General features: G+C 34.1%; 2 protein-coding genes across 2 annotated transcripts in view; both read left to right on the top strand.

Annotated features, from left to right (window-relative positions):
• Positions 1–13,265, top strand: part of LOC136028829 (putative leucine-rich repeat-containing protein DDB_G0290503) — a 43,829-nt gene extending 30,564 nt beyond the window's left edge. Inside the window, 4 exon segments of the mRNA XM_065706755.1 lie at positions 2–1,102; positions 3,426–3,572; positions 6,051–6,643; positions 13,128–13,265. Coding sequence (XP_065562827.1) covers positions 2–1,102; positions 3,426–3,572; positions 6,051–6,500 — 1,698 coding nt within the window. The 3' untranslated portion in view covers positions 6,501–6,643; positions 13,128–13,265.
• A 3,081-nt stretch (positions 13,266–16,346) lies between these two features.
• On the top strand, positions 16,347–26,007 carry LOC136028828 (uncharacterized). The gene is made up of 3 exons (XM_065706754.1): positions 16,347–16,459; positions 20,856–21,232; positions 25,698–26,007. The coding sequence occupies exons 2-3, from the start codon at positions 20,983–20,985 to the stop codon at positions 25,844–25,846; spliced, it is 399 nt and encodes a 132-aa protein (XP_065562826.1). The 5' UTR covers positions 16,347–16,459; positions 20,856–20,982; the 3' UTR covers positions 25,847–26,007.
• Positions 26,008–27,112: the final 1,105 nt, after the last annotated feature.

Consider the following 27,112-nt stretch of genomic DNA (forward strand, 5'->3'; position numbering starts at 1 on the left):
AATACAAATTTCGGACATGGAAGGGCAACTTCAAGTACAAATATCCTCTGCTGAAAATGAAAAAGAAAAACTGAATGAAGCCATTTCTAAAGGGAATGAAGAAATTCTGTCATTACGTAAAGAACTAACAGCCATCCAGGATGAGAAAGAACAAGAATTGCTGCGTTTTATTGAGTTGGAAAAAGGCTTTCAGACGAAACTAGACGCAAAAATTGCTGAAGCTGAGTCGTTGCAGGTTAAGATTGGAGAACTTACCGTTAAAAATTGTCAATTTCAAGAGTTGACCAAGACCCTTGAAGAAACAACAACCCTCTATAAAGCCCTTCAGGATGATAAAACTGAACTAATTATTAAAGTTGAGAAGCTTCAGTCTAAGCTGACTGAATCAAATTCTAGTGCTATTGAAATGAGAAAAACTATTGAAGAAAAATTGGCTGCGATTACGTCACTTTCAGAAGAGAGAAAAATGTTAGCAACTGAGAACGATCAGCTTAAAAGTCAAATTAGTGATAAGACTTCCATCGTGGAGCAACTGAAAAAGACATTAGAAGAAACAAGAAATGAATTGAAAACTGTTGAGTCAGACATGAATTCAAAATTAAAAGAAGTCGAAAATCTATCTCGCCATCATGCCGATGAGATTAATAAAAAGGAAAATGAATTAGCTCAAGTTACAAAAGAAAAAGAAGTAGTGGAAGACCTGCTAGCAAGCACCAAAGAAGAAATTCAACTACTAAAATCTAGTCAAGATCTTTTTGCCAGCCAAAATGATGCAGTCCGCGAAGTTAAAGAGCAGCTTTTAGAAAAAGAAAAAGAATTGGCAAATTTACAAAAAGAGCATGACGCACTCCGCTTGTCCCACTCAAACCTTGAAGTTGAAGTCACCACTTTCCGGCAATCGTCAAATTCAGCTGAAGAAATCATAAGCAATCAAAGGAAAGACATTGCCGACTTAAAACTGAAAATGGCTGAGTTTGACCAAGTTCAGGATCTGTTAACTGACTCTGCTCTTAAGATTACTGAATTAGAGGAGAAAATGACAATGGTGGCAAATACTGAATACGAATTGAAACATCTCAGGAATGAATATGCTACATTAGAGGTTCGTTTTTTTTCTTATCTCTTGTCTCGATATGTTCGATAATTTCATCTAGGCAACTGCACTGCAGGTGGGCTCAGGATCCTGTTTGATGTACATATCATTATTTTTTTCATACTTTCTATTTAATTGCAATATTATGTTAGTTTATTTCTCTTTTTGTAATTTTGGGCCCTCCTTTCTGGGATTACGTTCCTGTCTACTTGCCAGACTAAGTCAAAGGTATAATATATCACTAAACGATTAATTTCTACCTATTTTAAAGATTATCGTAGTAACAAGCAGCTTTAGCTCAATGCATACTTGGTGACCGTTGCTTCCGTGTCTCGTGATATCCTAGTCTCAGCTCTAAGATGTATCTTCTTATTCTTCCAAACTTTAATCGACTACAGAATAACAATATATTGCCTTTGCTGTTTACTTTCTACATTGTGACTGTATCCACCAATTTTTCTATTAATGCTACCTAGCTAATTTAAACTACACATTTGTTCAACTCAGCTAGGCACCGATTCATCCTCATTTCTCCCTTATTTGCAAAAAACCACCCCTTGCCTTGGTCACTTACTTTTTTTTATGTCAGATACGAGATGGGGCGGAAAACACATGATCCTGATGTAACTACAAGCTCCATCCTCACTAATAAAGCTACCTTTTTAATAGTGTTTCTACCTGTCCAGTTTGGCGAAGTACCTCTTCGTCTCATTTTCCCCCTAATTGTTAAAAAGATACCCTTTACCTTCGGTATTTACCTTTTATATCTTCACTGCATCCACCATCCTTACTGACAATGCCACCTATTTAAGTGAAGGTATCCCCTCGTTTGAATTCGGGTAATCACGTATTAATCCTGATTCTCTTTCATTTATAAAAGAAACACTATGCGTCTTGCCACTTTTCCACTTTTCTTTTTCCACTTTTCCACTTCCACTTTTTATATCTGCTGTATCCACTATCAATACTAATGATGCTGCCTATTCAAACAAAGCTATAATTTTCGACCAACTCTCATACGCTTGACTCTCGAAGCCTCTCAAATTCATTCATTTTATCCCCACTTTCAGATCATTTGCTCTATCTGATGTTATTCTATTTTCTAAAAAAGAAAGATTGCATATGGTAAAGTAAATTAACAATTTGCTAATTTGCCGTCTTTTTTGCATATATTTAAGAGCATCAGTATTTCAGTTTTATGTTTTATGATATGTAAATTTAAGTGTTCTGTTAAATGAGTGACTTCATTATTGATAAACAAGCTGCTAACTTTGACTTTCTTGTTATTTATTTTCAAAGTTTGATTAATTTTGAATGATCCAAAAGGACCACAATAAAGGGGTAGGTTTGTACGTGTACTATGAAGCGGGGGAGTATGCGTGGAAGCATCAGAAAAAAGTAAATTATTGGAACATTTTAAGATACTCTGAAAAAACTCATGAATATTGCTGTATTTTAGGGTATAGAACCGGGATTACAATCTTTTGCGCAGATTTTTATAGATATTCAATCCTTAACGTTGACGCATGTATTTATAGACACCATATATAGAAAAACACACAGAAAATGATGTCAACTACAAATCAGTTCCCCTTTGGGACCTACAGGGAATTACAACTTATCAAACTCCTAAATCTAAATTCGTGTTCTACCTTGCCTAGTATAAATGACCTATCTTGAGAAACTCGGATTTTGTGCATTGGGTATTTTCCTGAAGCCACCTAATTGAGCTGCTTTTGATTTTGCTTATATTTGGGTCATTTTGAAGAGGGAAACTTTAAGGGGCCGAGTTAGTTCGGAAGTGTACTTTCAGGTACTAATTTTTTGCAATAATTATTTTAATATAGCCATCTACCACCCTAAGGTGCCCCTTACTTCGCCAATAATTTTCTATGTTTTCCCAACCAGGTATGAATTTTTTTTTTTTTTTTTCTTTTTTTTAGTGGAGAATTAGATCGATTGCCCCGGTATGAAAAACGAATAAAAAATAAGTTCCGAATGGGTCTTCTGCGTGTTGCATTGCATTGTAGAACCGGCGAACCAAGCTCTATATTCCGAATGCTGTTTGAATACCAGTGACCGTTTCATCATTAAATGCAGGTCGTAACATAAAAAAAAAAATAAATAAACGATTCGATTTTTTAAACGCCTTACACGGTCATGCCGATCAGAGGCAGTTCTTGTCATGTCGTTTTGAAACATTTATTTTGTCCAAATAAGTAATTAGTTTTGTTGGTGGTAATTTAGTTGCTCTTATTAAAGCTTTAAGATCTGCCAATGTTCTTTTTTCGAACATCTTGAATTTTTTTGTCAATTAAATCTTTTTTTTCAGACTCAGAGAGAATCTGCTCTTTGCGCTCTAAAGGAGGCTAATCTAGCACTCGAGATTAAATCAAAAGTAGAAGAGCAATGTGCTGCTTATAAAGCTCAGCTGGACTCTGCCTGCAGTCAAATTCAAGAGCTGGAAAATCAGGTCAAGGTAAGGCTTCCTTGAAAAGTAGTAATACCCTCAAAACAAGTGGCACACCCTTTCTTATAAGAGACTATTGCTGTCATTATTTGCTGTTAGCAGCCACTAGCAGTAGAGCCTGTTGCTCGTCAGGATAAAAAAAAAGGAAGTAAAAAAAGTAATGTGCACCCTTGTGAGCATCGAATACCTACTGACTGATCGTAAGAAATTCTCACTTCAGGTACTCGTTGTATAAAGTCATGCAATCGTTTCCAGAGCTTAAGATTGATAGTTAGGCGAGAGTTACCAACACAACCAATTTTACAGTCAGACGAATGTACCATGTATAATTTTTTTTTGAAAATGTGTGCAGTCAAATTCAAGAGCTGGAAAATTAGGGCAAGATGAGGGTTCCTGTTTTTTTAAGGATAGCTTCATAGTTGATGGTACAATCTTCCCTGCCATGGAACTACTGCTGGTAGTGTGTTTGCTTTTATTGACCACTAGGTAATTGAATCCGTAAGGACAATACATGTATACCTATCCATATATGACGTTCTGAATTTTTTTACCCTCACTAGCCCTATTGTATTGTCGTGCTTTTTTTGTGCTTTTTTTTTGTTTATTGACTAAAAATTGAATTTGGCCCATCTGGGCTTATGATAAAAATATTTCAGAAATAAATCCTGTGTTATGTGTAGTTCAAAGCCAGTGGCCGTATACACAAAACAAGAACACTAATACCCAACAAAATTAAGTCACTGCCTTCTGCGCTTCCACACAATTCCCCTAAAAACATCCTAATGCATAAATTAGATCACTCAAGGTAGACCTCAAATCGCCTTGGAGCAACTTTATATCCCCTTGAAAAACAATGCTATTTATGAAATTTTGCTGCTATCAAATCCAAGTGATAGAATACAGTTGGATGAGGCTTCTGGATTATGGATCGATTGGACGTGACTTCGGTGACTATCTTGTGCCACATGACTATTTAGTTACAATTAAAGAACCCTTTTAAGGTTAAAATACAATTCCCAAGGATCCGGAAGTACTAATCACAGCGACAATGAAACCTGTTTGAATTAATGGAAACTTACACAACCCTTTATATGATGTAAAATTATGAAAAATCCAGAATTTTATCTTTGTTTAAAAACACCTGCTTATGCAGTTGTGTAATTTTTGGTAGAAGCGGGTGCCGAATTAAAAAGAAGAAAGGCGGAGTGAAAGGCAGCAAAAAAAGTGAAAACTTGTGACACCGAACAGCATAAGAAGATCCAGCTTTTTTTTTGAAGGTGGAGATTAAATTAAAAAGCAGAATTGAAAAGCAGCAAAAAATAGGCCCAAATATTGTGACTCCGAACAACTTAAGAAGATCCAATGCAAATTCGCACTTTGAAGGTGCAGGTTAAATTAAAAAAACAGAATTGAAAGGCAGCATAAAATAAGCCTACAACTCGCGACACTGAATAGCTTAAGAAGATTCACCTTTTCCTTGAAGGTGCTGGTTAAACTAGGAAAAATTTCAGCATGCAGATGCAAAATCGATATTGACTTTTATTTTAATAAATTTTTGTATTATATTCTATTGGGTTTAATTATATTTAATTAAAATTTAATCAGTGACGAGGGGTTTACAACTTTTGCTTGTTGCAATGAGGAGTTGGCAACTTTTGCGAGTTGGTGTACCTAGTATTTATTTTAAGATCCTTACAGATTAACAACATCAGCGTTTAATCGAAGCGACGAAACAAAATCAAAGCGTTGCTCTCGCAGCACTTTATTTGGCGAAACCGAACAAAGGTTGCGGTAACACCAAACGTTGCCAATGCAACTTAGGTCTAGTTTTTGTTAATTATGTGCATAAGTTTTTAGAAAGTTGAAAAGCTTAAATCGGAATTAAATGTGCTTAACGAAGAAAAAGCCGGGCATGCAAATTCAAAATTGATACTGGCTTTAATTTTTATTAATTTGGTGTATAAACTTTCAGGTAATTTTTTATTTATTTTGTGTGTAAACTTTCAGGGAGTTGAAAAGTTTAAATTGGAGTTGAATGTGCTTAACCAGGAAAAAGCCGAGCATGCAGATGCAAATCGATATTGGCTTTAATTTTTTTATTAATTTTGTGTGTAAACATTCAGGGAGTTGAAAATCTTAAATCGGGATCAAATGACCTTAACCAGGGAATTCCGAGCATTCAAATTCAAAATTGATACTTGCTTTAACTTTTATTAATTTTGTATATCAACTTTCAAGGAGTTGAAAAGCTTAGATCGGGATTAAATGACCTTAACCAGGAAAAATTCGACTATGCAGATGCAAAATCGATATTTACTTTAATTTTTGTTTATTATGTATAATGTATATAATTTTTTAGAAAGTTGAAAAGGTGAAATCGCAGATAAATGTGCTTAACTTGGAAAAAGCCGAGCATGTAAATTCAAAATTGATGGCTTCATTGTCTTTAATTTTAAATATGTATTGATTTTGTATATACACTTTTAGGGAGTTGAAAAGCTGAAATCGGAAGTAAATGAGCTTAAACTGGAAAAAGCCGAGCACGCTAATTCAATTGCAACCCTCAATAAAAATTTAGACGACTTTAAAGCACGTTACACTAGCATCATGAACGAGCACCAAACAGTATTGAAGGAGAAGATGGAGATAGGTACACAACTTGCTGAAGCTGAATACAAGCTCAGTGGCCTACAAGAAAAACTAATTTCATTAGAGAATCGACACGGACAACAAGTAAAAGAGAATAAGGAGCTCCTTGCAGAGCTCCAGAGTCTGAAAGCTGCTGTAAAAGACTTGGAATCAAGAGCACCAGTGTCCCAGCCAAACTTTGATGTGGAGTGGGTTCACCAAGAAAATGCCCGCTTGACCAACCACTCAAGTCATTTGTCAGAGAAGTTAGATAGTGCTATTAAAGAAACGGAAAATTTAAGGCGCTGATCAAAGAATCTAGCTCTGAAAAAGACGTTCTTTTAAAAGAGACTGATCAGTTGCGGCTCAAACTTCAGGAGCTAGAAACAGCCAGGAACACTGATCATGTTAAGGAGGAGCTAATGGAAAAATTGGAAGAATCTCAAAAAGAGGTCAGAAATTTTTTTGTTATATACAAAAATCATAATTACTAAAAAAAATAAAAAATCATGCTATATTGAAAAAAACTGTGGTATGAAAATAAAAGTAGATCTTGATATATAAGAGGATATTATGGCTTTGGCATTTGACGACATTTTGACATTTAAAAACTTCACCATTTGCTGTCAAAACTTTTGCCACTGGTATAATGGAGCTTATGATTTTCATGAACATTAAAAATTTATCATGGGAAAATCACTTCGAATTGGTTACTATTTTGTTTTCCATATTTCGAGGTAGAATATTTTGCATATGTGTGAGCTAAATGTGAAAAAATTACATTACTAATAATTTTGGGACTAAGAAAATGGACCTAAAAATTTTTAAAATGAAGCTTTATTTGTCAAAGTCTGACGAAAAAACAAATTACTTTTTGGGTACTACTTTCTGCTTCTTCAACCTCAGAATTATTATATTTCAGCTTTTAACTCGCATTTCATATTGGTGTTGTATTAAATTTTGATTATTATATCTCCAAATTGTATCTCCACGTTTTGAAAAAAATGAGCCCGAAGATAATTTAGAGCATCTAAGTTTAAGCTTCGATGTTTAGGTAGCTTATTTTACAAATTAAATTTATTTTGTTAAAATAGTTGGTTTATTCGCTTAATTTCTTTTACTTTTTATTTAAAATTCTTTTATTTTTTATTTAATTTCTTTTAGTTTATTTTAAAGAGTAAATCAAACTATCATCCTTACTAGAAAATGAAAAGAACAAACGAATTCTAAATACTATTCTAATAGTATTATAAATTTAAGAATTAAAATTAAAGCTATAAAAATTTAAGATCATAAACTGTTCTTTGTGAGCCTGGATGGTTTTGCTCACCGAACCACCAGAAAACCTTAAATAATAATTTTCTTCTTAAGACTGGGTATTCGTTGCATTTTAAGTCTAAAAATGGACGTATTTGAGAAACTTAGGCGTTTGTCATGTGCTGACTTATTTAATTTTTTATTTGGGCGTTGTCATACGCTGACTTAGTTAATTTTTATGTTTGTTCACGATTTTCGAATGTTTTAATTCCTAGAATTGTGGAACTTTTTCTTGCAAAGATACAGGGCAGTGATTCTCAGTCTTTTTTATATCTTTTCTTATCCACTTATCTCTAAAGCCTCATGTCCCTTTGCGGTGATATGTAATTTGTTTATTCAAAAGCTAAATTCATCTAAAATCCTAATTTTTTTTAAGATTTTAATGAAAAGATCTTGATTAGCTATTGAATTTTTTATGAGTGTTAGAATAAACCCCTGAGAATCAAAAGTGTTTAGAACATTTGCATCAAAATCACAACTATTTTCTTAAGTACAGTATTGTGTTCAGTTACTCAAGCAATTAACAAAAAAATTTGAACAATACCCCCCCCCCTACGGGGGGCCTGGAGGTATAAAACGATATCATTGTAATAATCATGTTCCAAAACCTTTAACTGGAGGTTTGCGATAGCACCTTCCGTATGACCATTCTCCAAGCCCCTTAATAAGCTAAATAATTATGGTCCTACTAACACCAATAGATTCAATAAGATACGAGCTATTATTCTGTTAGTAGAGGCCTGGACTTCAAATCAGAGTTTCATGCGTTTGATTCCTGCTTGGATATTTTTTTTCAGTCATGGTTTTGTCCCTTGTACATGACTATTTTTCAGATAATTCACTACCTTTGTAAATGCGATGCGCAAACACTTATTTTTAAACTTATGAAGTATTTTGATTCAAAAGGGAATAGAGGTCATGCAGTCCATGGCTTGCAACTAAATCCTTAGTAGATCACTAGATCCATACCCCAACCAGTGAAATAATATCGTCAAAATCCTGAGGGGTGGCAAAGTTGGAGCCAAATTTCCCAAATCAAGTAAAAATGACACAGAAAACTGAAAAATTAGCCATATTAAAAAGGTAAAGATGTACTGAAGAAAACTGACCTGTTTCTCTGGACGCTTAAATTATGCAGGCTTATCTTAGTTTTGACAATATTTTTGGAGAAGCTAAACTTCAGCTGAGGGAAAGCACACTGTATCTGTTGCAAGAAAGACTTAAGATGATCTCAGGGTAAGGCAGCGTTGTGGAAGCATGACACAACGTCGGCACACCTAACTAGTGAGAAAGCCCAGATGTGAGATCTCACTTCCAACACAAATCAGTTGAAAATCGTTTGTTGGAGATTGAGAGTAAAATTGTATGCCTCCTTGTGGAAACTGATTTGCCTTACAGCCTATGAGACGATTTCACGAAGTTAGCAAAGTCATTACCAAGGCCAAGCCTACTCAGTAGACTTGCTGTGGGAAAACAAAAGTGACAAACGTGGTGCGTCATGCACTTTGGCCACTTTTCAGGGAAGACCTAGTGGGCATGTTAAAACAGTACTGCTTTTCTATAGTGGTGGATGAAACCACGGACATGTCTGCTGATAGATAGCTGGCGATTTATGTCAATTTTGCCGATGGTGGTTCAGAGATGAAAGTTGATATGCTCGATATATTCTTTTTCCCAGACAGTACTGCAGACGGGATATTTGACAAACTAAGTCAATGTTTGCATGCACTGGATAAGGAAAGCGTTGACTTACAGAACTGGGTCGGGTTTTGTGGAAACACAACTAACTCTATGATGGGCTGTTGCCATAGTTTGTCAACGCTCATCACAACCAAGTGTCCTTGGGTTGTGACAGTGAAGCGGTCATGCCATCTTTCCAATTTGTGTGCTAAATATGTCTGCAAAAACTGCCTAAAGGACCTGAGGATCTTTGTTGAACTGTATCTTCAAATTTTTGGCACACTGCCAAACGAATACATGCTTACAAGCAATTTCAAACGCTCACCCAAGTTTCTGAAAAGTTTGCCGATCTTGCTCCTTCATGACGGTTTTTTTCAACAAACTTTAAGAGGCCTGTTGGAGCAACGGGACGCCTCGATACTTTACTGGACGGATTTAGCAGTCAAAGACCAGTCGCATGGTAACGACCGGTTTTATCGACGCTAAGGAATCCCTATAAGCGGGTACTGATGGAGCTTGTAGACACGATCTTGAAATTTCAACGAATTCACTAAGCTTTTCCAGAGTGAGGTGCCCGTTTTTTCAAGTCGGAAAAAGAAGTAATATCTGTAGTTTGTTGTTAAATAAAGAACTCAGGATATTCTGCATAAATTTCCTTGCTGCTTCCTACCTTCGGAACCAAAAAAATATCAAGGATGTAGACGTGGTCAACGAAGACAATTACCTTAAACTTGACCAGGTGTATCTTGGTTTGAACACCAAAAGCCGCCTTTTGGATTTGATGTCTGATACCTAATTCGCAGAAATGAAAGAAAACGTGAAGAGTATGACCAAAAAATTGTTCAAAGAATCAATAGCTAAAATTCAGAAAAGTTTCCCGTTTGAAGGTGAAATATACAATTTTGTTGAACTTGTCAATCCGTCTTTCACTCTTTCAGGAGAAGTTAAAACCCTGCATCTTTTTTCGCATCCTTTGAACTTCCTTCGTTAAAGAAAGCGAGTATTGAAAGGGATTGCCGAGAATTAGCTTTAGTTTGCCCCTCAGATGAAATGGACTGTGAAAGAGTTGACCCAGTTTTTTTCTGAAAATATGTCGCAAGTGTAAAAACAGTCGTCCTGGCCGAATGGGTTTGTGCGCTGGATTCGGGATCCCTTGTCTGAGAGGACGCGGGTTCGAATTCCGGTGTACCCAGTTCTTCAGTTTGGGACGGGGGTCAGTCGCGTGACTCTGTAAGCTTAGCCAGAGTCGACCCAGCTCTAAATGGGTACCTGGAGAAATCTGGGGAAGGTAAACAGGAAGGGTGTGCGAAAGCACAGGATGACTGGCCCCCAACCCCCCAACGCACTTCCTGGCTGAAGGGCCAAGAAACAGAGATCAGCACCGCCGGTACGGACTGTAAAGTCTAATGCCGTATCCTTTACCTTTTTTTTTACTGGACGTAGGCATTTTTCAGAAGAACTTCAAAAATGTTTTGAAATCACCCTAGTCAAATTTCTTTTCTGTTTGCAATTTTCAATGTCGTAGTAGAAAGACTCTCTAGGTTCCTAAAATCGATAAACACTGAACAGTGTATTCGGCTAGGCATCGTAACCCTTTGCACCACTCTTCAGAAGAAGTGTGGATTAAAACGGAAAGGCGACCACAGCCACATGGTCGTTGACGATTCGCTTAAAAAGCGTTTGGAGCGGGTTAAATCTAACGCGACAGCTTCAGAGTGCTAAAGCAGACATTTACTCTTTAGATTTGAAATATGAAGCGGTATTTTGAAGTGAATTCCACCCCTATACCCAAAAGTGTATGAAATGTTTTTTGGTTTTATTACATTTAGCTTAGCTAGCCAGTATTTTATTTGATTTTATCCCTTTCTATTTCTCTGCAGGTTTTCCAATTAAAGTCATTTATCTTAGCCCTCAAATTCAAATCTTCAAATAATTTATGCATAAACTCCTTATTTTCTACTTATGTTTGAAACCGTTTCTACTTTCAATCTACTTATTTTTTGGGCTTGCCTACTTCTTTCTGGATCATGCCGAGTGAAAACACTGCTAGGAGCTTACTTTTAGACAAATTCCCACGAAGCATCTGAATGTCTGACACCCGGTATCGAGGAGGAAAAACGCTTGGTCCTGCTGCAAGTAGTTGAAGTGTAGCGGTGAGGGAGGACTTGTCAAATTAAACATTCTTCCCTTTACTGCGGTGATATAGAAGGGGGGGGGGCATGCCCCCTTAGATTTTGAAAAATAGCTTTTTTGTAAACAGGCTGCAATCTTCATATTATGTTAATATTTGAAATTATTATGGCTTTAGGAAAACCAATGGCTTCGAACCAGTGCAGGACAGGGCCTATTACATGATCTCGAGTCTACACGAAGTGCTTACTTAAGCCTTTTTAGAAGCGGACAGCACGAAGTCCCTGAGACCTCCAGTTCAAATAATGGCTTTTTGCAATCCTGGGCCGATCTTTATCACAGTATGGTTTTTGACACTTGGCAATGTTCTTCTACCATGCCTATGCCTCTATGGCTCTATGGCTCTACTATGCCTCTGCTTAAAAGTTAAAAATCAGACTTTTCTTTCGTCGTTTTTTTTTTCTGTTATCTCCCATGGTAATTTTTGTTATAAATATTAATACTATGTACAGCTACTTAAAACAGAATTTCAATGAGGGCTGTTGGTTCCTGAAAGCCATGAAAACGGCTCCTACAAGCCAGGTCCAAAGCCATGAAAATGGTTACTACGAATCAGGTCCAAAGCAATGGAAATGGTTCCTACAAACCAGGTCCAAAGCAATGGAAATGGTTCCTACAAGTCAGGTCCAAAGCCATGAAATGATTCCTACAAGCCAGGTCTCAAGCAATGGAAATGGTTCCTACAAGCTAGGTCCAAAGCCATGGAAATGAATCCTATAAGCCAGGTCCAAAGTTATGGAATCGGTTCTTACAAATCAGGTCTAAAGCCACGGAAATGATTCCTACAAGCCAGGTCCAAAGCCATGGAAATAACAACTGATCTGTTTTCTCCTCATTTGTCTTGTCCCAAATACTTGGCAAATGCTCCTGACTGTGTGTGACAGCCTATAAATAACAAAACATAAATCTTCGAGTAAAAATTAAAAATAAAGACAAACGTTTGCGCAGGAAAGGTGCGATGGGATTCCTTCTTTTACAGATTTTTTTGAGAACCACCGTTTTTTTGTATTTTCTTAGAGAAAAATCGATAAAACAACGAAAATGCCCAACCTCCATAGATTGTAAAAAGATCACTTTTGCCTTCTCCCACTACAATTTTCTAAATTGATACCCCTAGTAGTGGTCTGAATTTTCCCTAAGTTTCCCTCGCTTGTACTGGATTTCAGTTGCTAATGTTATCTTCCTATGGTGTAATGAGAAAATCTATCCGATTTTATCCAGGTTTGAGTTTGACAATTTTTTTTTTATTTTTTTTTATGGTTAGAAATTATTAAGATAGAAACCTGGATCAAACGACATTGTGAAGGAAATAAAACAAATAAGGAAATTTTAATTTCTCTTGTGCGATTCTGAATAACGTAAAAAGACAATACTGGAGGATGCTACTGAATCTCAGAGTATGCAGATTAAACCCAGAGTAAAACGAGGTGAATTGCTGCACCGCTTTATTGCATACGTTTTACCAATTAAATCTTTTTTTTCTTATTGATGAATGGGCAACTTTATTCCTGTTGTCACATCAAAGTTATTTACTGATTGAGACGAATTAAATTTTCGATTTACCGTTTTCTTTTATTAATTTGATGTATTATTTCGTTGCATCAGTGTGGTTTTCATGACAGCTGTTTCAAATTGTCTTTTCCTCTCCCCCTCCTTCCGCTTTCTCTTCCATCTCCTTCCTCCCCATCTCTGTTGATATGTTCATTATTTCTTTCTTTTTCTTTTTATTTACTATATATCTCTTTTCAGCTTGAGGAAGCAAATGCAAAGGTTATTAATCTTACGGCCCAAGTCAATTCCTTAGAAGATTTCTTGAAGAAGAATGAAAAAAGAGTTGAATTTGCCACATTCAGTGAATATAAAGCTGTAAAACATTGTCTTGGCGCCATAGGGGTGAGTCCTTTCTTATTTGTCTATAAAGCTCATGCTTCTGAAATAGTTTATTTTAAAATAATAAACTATTAAAATAGCAATTTTGGTTATAATAACAATAAAATATACTATGAAAAATAATATTAATATATATATATATATATATATATATATATATATATATATATATATATATATATATATATATATATATATATATATATATATATATATATATATATATATATATATATATGAATATATATATATATATATATATATATATATATATATATATATATATATATATATATATATATATATATATATATATATATATATATATATATATATATATATATATATATATATATATATAAAGGAAAGAATAGTATATAAAAAATAATATATATATAAAATAATAAAATAAAAATAAATAAAAAACATAACATATAAACAATAATATAAAAAAATAAAATAATAATGTTTATTTTAAAATAACAATCACAAAAGAGGTATATGTAATAATATAATAAAAAAACTGGTTTTACGCGTAGGTCCATATGAAATAGCTTTTACCTTTTTTTTTATAGAAGTCAAGATAAGTGTCTTATCCTTTTTTACCTGATTTGATCTTAACCTGACGTGCACAAGGTTTTTACGAGCCTGAGGTCTTGTACAAGACAACCCAATTTTTTTAAAGATATCTCAAAGGAGCATTTAATTCTTTTTCAGTCAGTCATGTAGTGACTGACCAATATTAAGTGAGAAACCATTGCTCTAAACTAGTCAAATTTTATGCTATGGTCACAAGTGATAGGATGTACTATGAGTTGAAATCAATGTTTTGGAATTGTCTTTAGTGTTCTTTCGAAACACGGTTATAGCCACTGGTATTTTTTTTCTTTTTTTGTTACTATATCTTACATCCCTTAATTCTATGACTATCTACCTTAGCCCTGCCCTAGGAATGACGTATGGACGGATGATAGATAGACTTGTATATATATATACACACACATATATATATATATATATATATATATATATATATATATATATATATATATATATATATATATATATATATATATATATGTGTGTGTATATATATATATATATATATATATATATATATATATAAATTTTTGAAATTGTATTTTATTGTTTATTTATACTTTTTTTTTTAGAAAACTGAAGTTATTCTACTTGAGCGATGTATGAAGAAAATGGAAAAAGAGCTAGAGCTTCTTAAAGTGCAAAAGAAGGAGCTTGAGAGTAAAGTCATGAAGAATGCTTCAATCGCAGAACATTACAAGAGCAAAGTCATTGAATACAGGTATTTTATATTTTTAAATTGATTTTATTTAATTTTATTCAATTTAGGTCTAATTTAATCTTAAAACTTTTTTTGTTTATTGTGTTGATAGTAATTTTTCTTTTCCCTCCTCCTAAAGCTTTCCCTGATTCGCTTTTCCCTTTGCTTTAAGTCCAAGTGAAAATAAAATATGGCCCTCCCATGGAAAAATTGTTTATTTACGCTTTCATTTATTCACGTCTCGACTCAATGTTTATAATAGTTTATAAATAAGTAAATACAAATAATAAATAAATAAATTATAAATAAATAGATATAAAATGTTTATAATAGTTCACAGTTTGGATAGAGTCTAGGATTGAATTGAACGCTCACCTACTCGGAGGATTAGTTGAATATGTAGCCATTAGTATGACTCTTAGCAACCAAACTTTAAGGATGAATGTCAAAAGGCTTTTCTTGTGAGGAAGGCGGTCTGAAATAGGAAAAAACAACAACAACAAAACAAATGCATTGTGCTCCTACTGTCTTGAACTATTTTTAAAAGAAATGTTAGGAGGGTTAGGTTGTGCTCTATGGAGATAAGATATTTATCTTATAAATCACTTTCACAAGCCCGCGAAGGGCCGAATTCGGACTTTGGGGTTGAAAGTATCATAAGAAAACATGAAAACTGGCAAAATTGCAAACAAAAATAACGAAAAGAAAAATAAGAATGAATAATCACTCTTAAGTCACAAATTTAACTGTAAAAAGTAAATGAAAAAGTCAAAAAGATGAAAACTTGTCAAACTAAGCTAAAATAAATATAATAATAATATAATAAAATTTTAAGCTAGAATATATAAATTAAAAGAAACATTAAAAAAAATAATTAAAAGAAACATTAAAAAAAGAAGACATCTATATGGTACCAAACTAAATGCAGGTTGTTCCGGAATAGGGTGGGAAAGGTCTTAAGGAGGGATTTAAAAGAAACTTGAACTTGATGGGAATAGAGTAAACATCGAAATATTGGACAGAAAGGGAGGAGGAGGAGCTTGCGCAGCTTTTTTTTTACCACGGTATATCACTGACTTGTATTGAACTATGAGTATGCTGGGAAAAATTATAGCTGAGAAATAAAAGTAGAAACGAAGCAGATTAGGGGGAGCCCTGATATCTTTGGCTGTTAAATAGATGCCTCGTTAGAATTTTTTCTGAATCATATGAATGTTAAATTGACCTAAAGAATATTGAAATGGACTAGGTTGTAACGTAAGTGACCTCAGACTGAAACTATCAAATTGTTTGATTGCTTATCCCGAGAAAAAAAATAATGAATATTTTCAGGAATCACTACAGTATTGTTTTGTTTTAAAATATAAATGATTCGGCCAACTCCCTTCTTGCAAGTCTTGAAAGATATTGCTATCTTGATATCTATTGATTTGCTATCTTGGAAGTCAGCTTGAGTCTTGAGGGCCAGCCTAAACTAATTTTTTTCTAAGTGAGCTCAGGCTTGTAAGAGTAACTTGAGCCAAAATTTGTTTTCCTAACAGAATTTGATGAACTGGGACCTCGTTAGAATTTTTTCTGAATCATGTGAAAGCTAAATTGACCTAAAGAATATTAAATGGACTAGATTATAACGTAAATGACCTCAGACTGAAACTGTCCAATTGTTTGGACATCCCGAACTTATCCCGAGAAAAATACCAATTTCACCCTTTTTATTTTTGAAATTATAAAGAATCTTGGAAAGCTAAACTAGCGAATTTGCATCTTTGCATGGGAAACTAAGATACACAGTAAAAAATTTGTTTTTCTTTTAAAGAGCCTGAGAAACAAGAGTGACCTTCAGTGGAAGAGTGATCTTAGATAGATGTACCTTCTCCAATTTACGAATAAGGTCAATGTTTTTTTCATAATTTTTGTAATTTTTACAAAATGACCTCTGAAATACAGTACTTCCATAGATTATACTTCCCAATAACTGATGCTAGCCTTATGGGGAATAATCTTATTGTTAAAGATAGCCAAGGACAAGACCAAACTGATTGAACTTTTATTTGACGATTTCGACGGTTTAGTCCATGTGCTTCAATCAATTTTAAATGTCTACATCTCTGGAGGCTTTGAAGACTGGATGAAAACATTAACGCTCAGCAGAAGTGGATCATTTACAGACTTTGAACAGCATTTGAGTTGCACTCATAAAGGGATGGATACTAGAGCTGTAATGCACACATTGGACTGTTTGAAGAGGGGTAACGAAATTTTATGTGTTGACGCGAACGACATAGGCATTGTTGCACTTTTACTCTACCATTATAGGCTATTTCTTGGATACCACTCAAATCGTGAAAAGCGGAGATGTTTTAATGTGAATTCGTGAATATATAGGGCCAATCTTTTTTTTTTATCTTGCCTCTTCGGCCTGTGATATGGTTCAGTTTATGTTCTCTAAAGGAAAAAGAGTGGTGACTAATGGTGTCGAGAAAGAGGGACAGAAAGAACAGATTGCTTTGCTTGTAAAAGAGATAGAAAGGTCCAAGTTCGATCCTTCTGTGCAAGAAAACTTGTGTTTTATTTGCAAGAAAGTCATTGTCCTCGTATACAATAAAGACCCACTCCTCTTTACCTGTCTTAATGACTTACGAGTACATTTATACCATCGACAGCTCAAATATTTGCTACCATCAGACGCTGCCTTCGAGTGCCATACTAAGTGCGTTTACCTCCAGATGGGTATTGCAGTCCTGTTTACAAGCGATGTGACCAAAGCCATAGTTTCTATATCCCCTACAGCTTGGATGGTTATTTCAGGATTGGTGGGGACGGGACCGTCGTGTCCACCCTTAATTCATTCTTAGATGGTTTGGTCCATGAGTTCTGCTCGTACAAGTGTTGTATAAAAAATTGATCATACAAAGGGAGTCGACCTTGTGATTTATTTCGTGGCTTAGGTGGTTTGTGGGATGTTTCTTCTTTGCTCTAATTAAAATTTTCTTTTTATAATTTCATATTTTTATTATATAGTTTGTGGAATGTTTCTTCTTTGCTCTATTAAAATTCTCTTATTTTTATAATTTTCTATTTTATTATTTATCATTTAGTTTGTGGGATGTTTGTTCTTTGCTCTATTTAAAATTCTTTTATTTTTATAATTTAATATTTCTATTATTTATTATTTAGTTTGTGGAATGTTTCTTCTTTGCTCTATTTAAAATTCTCTTATTTTTATAATTTTAAAAATTTCTTCTATTAATAATTCAGACCCATATAGAAAAATTAGATATGCTGAGCTAGTATCCTTTAGGGTTTTTTTTTAATAAGTACATTAGTTAAAATAGCTAGCAGTTCCTATTAGAGCATTCTAGTCTTTTTTAGTCTATTCTAGTACCTTTTTTTTCTTCATATTATTAGTAATTTTGCATAGGCATTCGCTTCAAGTTCATGTACGTAAATATTTCATTTGCAGCCCCTGTGACTTGATGTATAATAATAGTAATTGATTTATGCTCTCTATACATACATGGATATACACAGAGGAGTATGGGAAATAAATGAAAAGGGAACATTGAAAATACAAAATTACACTTTTGACGAAAAGGACAATATGTTGCTCATAATTCTCATAGTTACTCATGAATATATATTATAATTACCATATGATAGCTCAATAGTGGATAACACTAAAAACACTCACAAAACATAACGCATGAACACTCATAATACATAACGCATAAATAGCTCAGTTTTATTAAAGCTATGGCGACAAAAATATTTATCCATTAGAAAAGAACATTAAGGGAAAAACTTATTCTATTTTCTCTAGATTCTCTAAGAAATCGATCGCATTGTGGATCCATTTTTTAACAGTAATATCAAATATTCCGAATTTTTGGATAACATACATATTTTTGAACCATAGTGGGATTTGAAAAATATATTTACATCCGGAAAAAGTACTCGCGGATACGCTTTTCATCACTCTTACTTAAAAACATCAAGTATGGATGAGGTGCACATGAGGTGCACACATTGAAATATAAATTATAGCTAGTGTTTGTTTATCAGAACGACCTTTCACCCTGACTGGCAGGCCATAAGTTTTCCTAGATTTCTCAATACAGACGATAATACCAATTCCCGCGTAGCTTTAGCTGTTGGGCCAAAAGGCAACCCAGGGTGTTTAATGGAATCATTATTAAAAGTATTCAGTGATCTCAGTCCCTAACTAAGTGATGCTGGAAATCGCTATTATTGTTTGCCACTAAAAATTCTGTCTTTAAAAGTGATGTTGGTGTTCCAATATCTCTAGAAGTATTGCGTGTGCATTTTGAACCCATGCACCACTTCCAAAACTCAACTAATGGTCCCCAACATCACATTTTGTTGATAAATACGGGAGTAAAATATTTTCAAATAATTTACAATGTACTGTGGAAGTCAATTGTGTATAATGCAATGCAGTAAATACTTTTGCAGAATAAGGTTATACTAATACCGAAAATTTATCTAGAGCTAATTTGAATGCAAATAAAATAAAACTGCAAAATGGTTATAATTACATTGTTTATTTGAAATTTTGTACCCATAAAATTTGTGCCCGGGGCAAGCGCCCTCTCTGTCCCTCCCCTATAACTGCCTCTGGTCATAGCAATTATCACTTTATCGTGGTACGGTAATATATAATGAAAAGAGAAATCACCAATGCAACAGCATAAACACATTAGGTTAAAACAGGTTAAAAGCACAAGGTTAAAAGCCTTACCTTTTATTAATATATTTGCGTATTTGCCGTTAATATAGTTTATAATAAACTATAAAATAAACAAAAACTTTCAGTTTTACATCTAGAAATACTCTATCTTTTACCAAGCTTAATTTATTATTTTGATAGAAACTGTCGATTGATAAAAGTTTTGTCCGTTGCTTATATATTTCAAAATTTTCATTTATTCATGTCTATATTTTGAAATTATATTTTTAATTTTTTTTTTTCATTATACCTGAGAGTAAATCACCTGTTGCATTGGTGATTTCTTTTTTCATTATAGTAAAGTAATATTTATTAATAGTTATCATATGTATGACCTATTCGGTTATCATGTCCAGTAGAGGATAAATATAAATACATCTATATTTAAATTATCTTTTTGCCCCCCTCCCCCTGCCTTTACATGTAAAGGTTTAAACAAATACACAAATATGTTAATTAAAGGTAAAGCTTCTAACCAAGGTAGTGATATAATAAACTATAAAATAAAGGAAAATTTTCAGTTTTACATCTAGAAATACTCTCTTTTACTAAGCTTAATTTATTATTTTGATCAAAACCGTTGATTGATAAAAGTTTTAACTGTTGCTTATATATTTCTAAATTTTCACTTTATTCATTTCTGTTTAGAATTTATAGTTTTAATGAAAATAGAGATTTAATGTGAATTATATTAGCTACGCCAGTATTTATACCCGCATTCTGGTTTGCCAAATAATGATTGTTTGTCTCTGGCAACTATGGCATTTATACTGGTATGAGAGTTATACCGGTAATTTTGTCAGATTTTTTAAGTTTAATTTGTTACTTTGACTAGAACTGTTGATTGATAAAAGTTTCATCCGTTGCTTGTATATTTTTAAGTATTCATTTTATTCTAGTCTGTATCCCGGCAATATGATTTTAATCAACAAAAAGATTTAATGACAGTTATATCAGTTACTCCAGTATTTTTTACCCGCATACTGGTACGAAAAATAATGATTTATTTGTTTGGAAACAATGGATTTATACCCGGATAACAATTATACTAGTGCGATCATCATCGACAGAATTTAGTACGAAATTATTTCCACCCTTTTCATATCCAAAACGCGTTTCCGTCTTAAATATAATGCAATATCAAATGGGACTTATAGAAAGCGGTACTTTTCCTGTAGAATACTTGTCAAGAATCATCAAACAACATTTAAAAACTTAAAAAAGGTGAATCAGAAATAGTAATAGGCTGCTAATAGCAAAAATCATCATCAATCTACCACAATCTTAACATCAAAACTTTACAAGGTTCAACCTGGTCGGGGTTTACTTTCATAAATGTGAATAAAAAGAACTCACCCTGAAATCGCAACTGAACGAAGAAACTGAAACAGTTGTCAAATCAGCGAGAAATCATTAGCTAGGCAACTTCAATCCTTCGATTGCCTTCATGTGTCTTTCCTAAATACCCAGTTTTGGTATAATCCAGCTCTTTTAATTACCTATTTCCTGTATTTCGTCAAAACTTACCTTATCGTTTTAGAAATAAGTATTATATCGAAGTTGGTCAACCAGAAAAAGTCGTATCCTTAACGACATTGCACCAACCACAGCTTAACGCCATACAGGAGGAATCGAGAGAAGAATCAGGAAGAGAAAGTGTTGCTGAGATGCAATCCACCTCCAAAAAAGTAATTCCTATAGAAGAGACAAAGGCTGTGGAAAAGCCAATAGTAAAAACAGAGCAAAGCGTTAAAAAAATAAAAATCGAAGAAGATATTGTTCCTAGCAAGCCGGCACCACCAAATAATAGTGCAGTAGAAGGTAAAACTGCAGAGACTGAAGTACCACGTACACCCTTAGGTAAAGTCAACTCGCCAAGGAAAAATCCTCCGTCAATGAGACTAGAAACTGTTCCTGGTATGTTCATAATGCACTTATTTGATTTTAGTGCTTGTATAAGACTACTAAAAACCATGAATGTAACCAGAATTCTGAGATCATGGGAGGGGGGGGATAAGAGGCGTGCAGACTGACAACTAATTTTAGCCGGAAGAATATGAAAATAACACTTATTTGATTCTAGTGCGTGAATAAAACTACTATAAACCATGAATGTAGCCAGCCAGCCCTGAGGGCCAGAATTGAAGGTATCCAGTATTCGGGGGCTGAGAGGGGGAAGAATGCGTAAATAGCACTTATTTGATTTTAGTGCTTGAATAAAACTGCTATAAACCATGAATGTTGCCAGAATTCTCGGATGGGGGGAGGGGGAGTGAGAAGCGTGAAGACTGACAACTAATTTCAACCGGAAGAATACGTAAATAGTACTTATATGATTTAGAGGCATGCAGACTGATAATTAAATTTAGCCGGAAGAATACGTAAATGGCTCTTATTTGATTTAATGTGCTTGTATTAAACTGCTAAAGACCATGAGTATGGCCAGGATTCAGGGATCGGAGGGAGGGGGAAGAGAGAAGGGTTCAGACTGATTTACAGTCAATTTTGAAACATTTATATTTGCAAACTATGCTCTACCAGCCCAGAGGCCCTGGATTGAATGTAGCCAGGGTTTAGGGGCCGGGGGGAGGCTGAAAAGGGTTCAGACTGAATAAATAGTTTAAGCTGGAAGAATGCGTCGATAATACCTATTTTATTTTAGTGTTTGTATGAAACTACAATGTAGCAAGGATTCGGGGTAGGGGGGGGAGGGGTGGAGAAAACTGCAGACTGAAAAACAACCACTTTTGAAACCTTTAGATCTGTAAACTATGCTATTCCAGCCTGGGGGGCCAGGATTGAATGTATCCAGTATGAAGGGGCGGGGAGGGGGGCTTCGAAGAATGGAATGAACTAATAGTTTTAGCTGGAAGAGTGTGTCTATAGCACTTATTTGATTTTAGTGCTTCTAAAAAAGAAACAAAGACCATAGATGTTGCCAGGGCCACATGGATTGGGGTACAGGACTAGGAGAAGGGTGCAGACTGAACAACAATCATTTTCGAAACCTTTAGATTTGTAACCACTATCTATGTTCTACCAGCCCTAATTGTAGCTAATTCTAAGAGGTGTGTGTCTATAACCTCTAGCATAAGATATTTAGGTTTTACATTTTATATTCACTCTATTAAAAGTTTATTTTGCTGGAAAATTGTTTTCTAATATTTATTGCAGGTGCATATTTTTTCGTTCGGCAAATGCAAACAGTCGACAAAGATGCACTAATGGAATTCTTTACTTTTAATTCAATTTCTTTGAAGTATGAGGTATATCCTTTTGGTTAGAGTGAGGCGATGTGTAGGTTTTGTAACTCTACTTCATCATTTAAATTCTAAATATTCTCGAAACTTTCATTCCATAAGGCTTCAGTTGAGGATATGGAGCGTAAAGTCATACGAGTAGGAGGTACTGATAGGAGAGTAGTCCCCACTGGCCTCTGCAAGTGCCACCAGTAGATTAAGGTGCACCAATGGAGTTCCTCACTTTCTTCCTCATTTCTGTAGAAGAATGAGTTACACCCTTTTGTTCTCAGTGCAATTAAACATAGATTTTGCAATTTCAGTTCATTCTTTTCCAAATCAAGTTTTCTACAAAATAGGTAAAAAAATAGTAACTTTTAATATTTTCAGACACATTACTATAAAGTTTCTATGTATTGTAAATCAATAAAGAAAACTTAATGTTTAGAGTTATATTTCAATACAGAAACATATAAAAGCCTGATTTTGAGACGCAAATTCTTTTTAAGCGGACTTTTTATTCTATAAATTCTTAATCAAGCAGTTCGTGATAACTGTAGTAAAGAGCGACCCGGCTCAATAGTAACCGAAATTCAAAAAAATGGAATTTGATACCCATAGTTACATCAAAAGAATCGTAGTTTAATGCTGATTTTAAATATATAAGTTTCATCAAGATTAGTCTTAAGAAAATTTGCCTCATTTTAGAAAATAGGGGGAAACACCCCCTAAAAGTCATACAATCTTGACGATAATCAAACCATCAGATTCAGCGTATCAGAGAAACTTACTGTAGAAGTTTCAGGCTCCTATCTACAAAAATGTTTGTATTTTTTTTTATCACGGATGCCTGTTTCTTTGTTTTTTTGTTTGTTTTTTCCTAGGGGTGATCGTATCAACTGAGTGGTCCTAGAATATCGCAAGAGGGCTCATTCTAACGGAAATTAAAAGTTCTAGTGCCCTTTTTAAGTGACCAAAAAATTGGAGGGCACCTAGGCCCCCTCCCACGCTCATTTTTTCCCAAAAGTCACCGGATAAAAATTATGAGATGGCCATTTTATTCACAATAGTCAAAAAACCTAATAACTATGTCTTACTCCCCCGCAGTCCCCGTGGGAGGGAATGCAAGTTACAAACTTTGACCTGTGTTTACATATAGTAATGGTTACTGGGAAGTGTACGGACGTTTCCAGGGGGATTTTTTTTGGTTTAGTGTGAGAGTTGAGGGGGGGGGTTACATGGGATGATATTTCCATGGAGAAACTTCTCATGGAGGAAGAGAATTTCAGTGAAGGGGGCGCAGGATTTTCTAGCATTATTTGAAAAAACAATGAAAAAAATAAATATGAGAATTTTTTTTACTGAAAGTAAAGAGCAGGATTAAAACTTAAAACGAACAAAAATTATTACCCATATGAGGGGTTTACCTCCTCGTTCTAGCTCACTCTTTACGCTAAAGCATTTTTAGTAATTTCAACTATTTATTCTACGCCCTTTGTGATTCAGAGGTCATTCTTAAGGAATTGGGACAAAATTTAAGTTTTAGTGTAAAGAGCGATGTATCGACGAGGGTTGAAACCCCCTCATATACGCAATAAAAACATACGAATATAGACGTTCGTTACGTAAGTTAATTTGTAAGTTACGTATATTTTTTACCAATGAAAACGTTTGTAAAAAATTATAAGTTCTAGTTGCTTTTTTAAGTAATAAAAAAATTGGAAGGCAGCTAGGCCTCCTCCCTCGCTCCTTTTTTCTCAAAATCTTCCGATTCATTGCAATTAATTAATATGCAAATTTCGTTTAAATTATTTATGTGCGGAGAGCCAAGATTAAAACATGCATTAATTCAAAAACGTCTGGAAATTAAATAAAAAAACAAGTTTTTTTAAAATGAAAGTAAGGAACAACATTAAAACTTAAAACGAACCGAAATTACTCCGTATATGAAAGGGGCTTTTCCTCCTCAACACACCGCTCTTTACGCTAAAGTTTCTTACTGTTTTAAAAATAGAGTTAAGAGAAAGAGTCAAACTATAGATTCTTGTTTTTATATAGATATACAGTTTCACTTATTTGGAGAAATAAATGGAAGTTTTGTTGAATCAGGGTCATTCAAACTTATCGTGAAATCGTGAACAGAAACAAAATGAATCAATCGGTCATTCGAGCTATGATTAAGCACGAAGAAAATCAGCATTCAAAATGGTACCGCAAAGACTTGGAAGCAAAAGAAAAAGAAATCCAAAGGAATGTGGCATTTTAATTGGAGCCTTGTTAAAAAAGCTTTATTCCAGTTATTCCAGTATAATTAGGGTACTAGTGTCAAGAGGCCCGAGGCTTAGGAACATTTTTCCTTAACCCTTTGAGGATAGATGGTTCTGTCTGGCACAATATTTAGTTTAGATTTTTCCTTTCGTTAGCCAATCACGTTACCTTCATCCCTGACACCCTAGAAAAGTCAAGACGCTTGTTATTAATCAGTATTTTTATCATACGCTTATTTTGAAATTTTATATGGTAGCATAGTAATTCAATGTAGTAACTTAAGAAGTAATTTGCAGTTTAATATAATTTAACGAGCTAGTCTTATTTATCTTTAACCTTTTTTTGGCTTCATTCCAAAAAAATGGGGGGAATGGAGTGTTGAGGGTATTGAAGGCTGTATAGTTTATCTTTAACCTTTTTTTTTGCTTTATTCCAAAAATTCAGAAAAATTCTGTATTAAAAGTATCAAAGGCTGCATCGTTTAACTCTATCTTTTTTGCTTCATTTCCGAAATTCGGGAGAATATGATATTGAGGGTATAAATCAATAATTTTATTCGGTGACTAAACCCGTATTTCAAAGTATTGAGGGTATCGAGAGTATTGAGAGTATCGAAGGTTGTATCGTTTATCTTTAACCTTTGTTTCATTCTGAAAACTCGTAATAATCGGGTATTTAGGGTAAGAATGAATTATTTAGTTCAGTTACTAAACTCGTACAGAGTATTTCAGGGTATTGAGAGCATCAAAGTTTGTATTGTGGAACTTTAACCCTTTTTTTGTTTCATTCCAAATCTTTGGGAGACTCAGAATGAAAAAAAAACAAAAAACAATATAGTATTTTACAATGTCGAACTTCAAATATTTGGTTTACAGGAACTTCGGCTTCTTCGGCTGGTCGTTTGCCTGAGCCCAAATCTGAAAAGCCAGGTAAAGTTCAACCCCCTGTGAGAGGAAGGGTTACGAGGTCAACTACTCGGAAGCTTGGTGATGAGGACATGCCAGATAATTGCAAGCAGCAGTAATTAATGGAAGTCATTTTCTTTGTATTAGAGGAGTTTATATGCGTTGATCTCTTTGTCGAATAAGTAATTGAAGTGGTCCTGCTTTCATTTGATTTGAATTTTTTTAATTAATAGTTTTGACTTGATAAATGATTTGAATATCAATAAATGGTTTTTCATTATTTATGTCAAAGACTTTAATACCAACACCAGGTATATCTTCTTAGGGAATAAAGAGTAAAATAAAAATATTGCAAAAAAAAACCGAAAGCCGAAATTTAGACTGGTTTTAAATATAAAATTCTAATTTGTATCAAGTTTACGATACAGTGAATTGCAAAGAGGGAAAAATATAAATACTCGAATGGATTGAATTTTGATTTTTCGAGTACCACAACTCCTTCTTCTTCGGGGCTTTAATGCACATTTACACATGAAAATTCATTACTTTGGATTTTTTAATTTAATGTTATATTTTTACTCACAATTTTCCTCATTCGGTCAAAAATATATATTGCCAATGAGCCTCGGTCAAGGATATAAAAAGCAGTAAAACTACCTGATAACGAAAACGTGATACTGTTGGGTAACACCATTTCAGAGTGGGGGTCAACGGGTTTGAACCCAGCCCAATTTCACCCCAATTTTGTAAAAAAAAATTGTACCCTCCCCCCTCTTTTCTCCCTCAAGAAAAAATCCTAGACATGGATAGAAAATCTGATTTTCAAACAAAAAATCAAACAGTTGATATTGAAAATGAATATCAGAAATATTTGATTTTCAGATAGTTCACCAGCCCTCCAAACATGGGTAAAAAATGTATATTGGGTTAAAGTTAAATTCTTGACGTGGGTTTAAAAAATAAAGTTTTAAATGGTAAGACTTGAACTGTTTTGCATATCAAAAAATCAAAATTTTATCGGGTATCATGTTTTCTTTCGAAGACTAAACCAGCTTTAACAAAGCTTTAAGGTAAAATTTACCAATTTTTCCACTAAAATTTTACTGCCACAGATTGATTTGTCTTAACAAGAAGAAAATTTTTGATAAACTGAAATTTAAACAGATATCTGAGTCAGAAACAAGCAAGTAAAACCATATATACTGGAGAATTTGTATTGTGCAAAAAAGTTTTTAAATGTACGGCGTTGTGCTAGGAATTCTAAATTATACCAAAAACGGTACAATTGTACCGTGTTGGCAACGCTGCTCTAGACTCCCAAAAATTATTCAAAATGTCCTTGAAACCTGTTACCCAGTTTTACCGTTGGATTGTGCTTACATCCT

Source organism: Artemia franciscana, chromosome 7 (assembly GCF_032884065.1).
Source record: "Artemia franciscana chromosome 7, ASM3288406v1, whole genome shotgun sequence".
Taxonomy (NCBI): Eukaryota; Metazoa; Arthropoda; class Branchiopoda; order Anostraca; family Artemiidae; genus Artemia; species Artemia franciscana.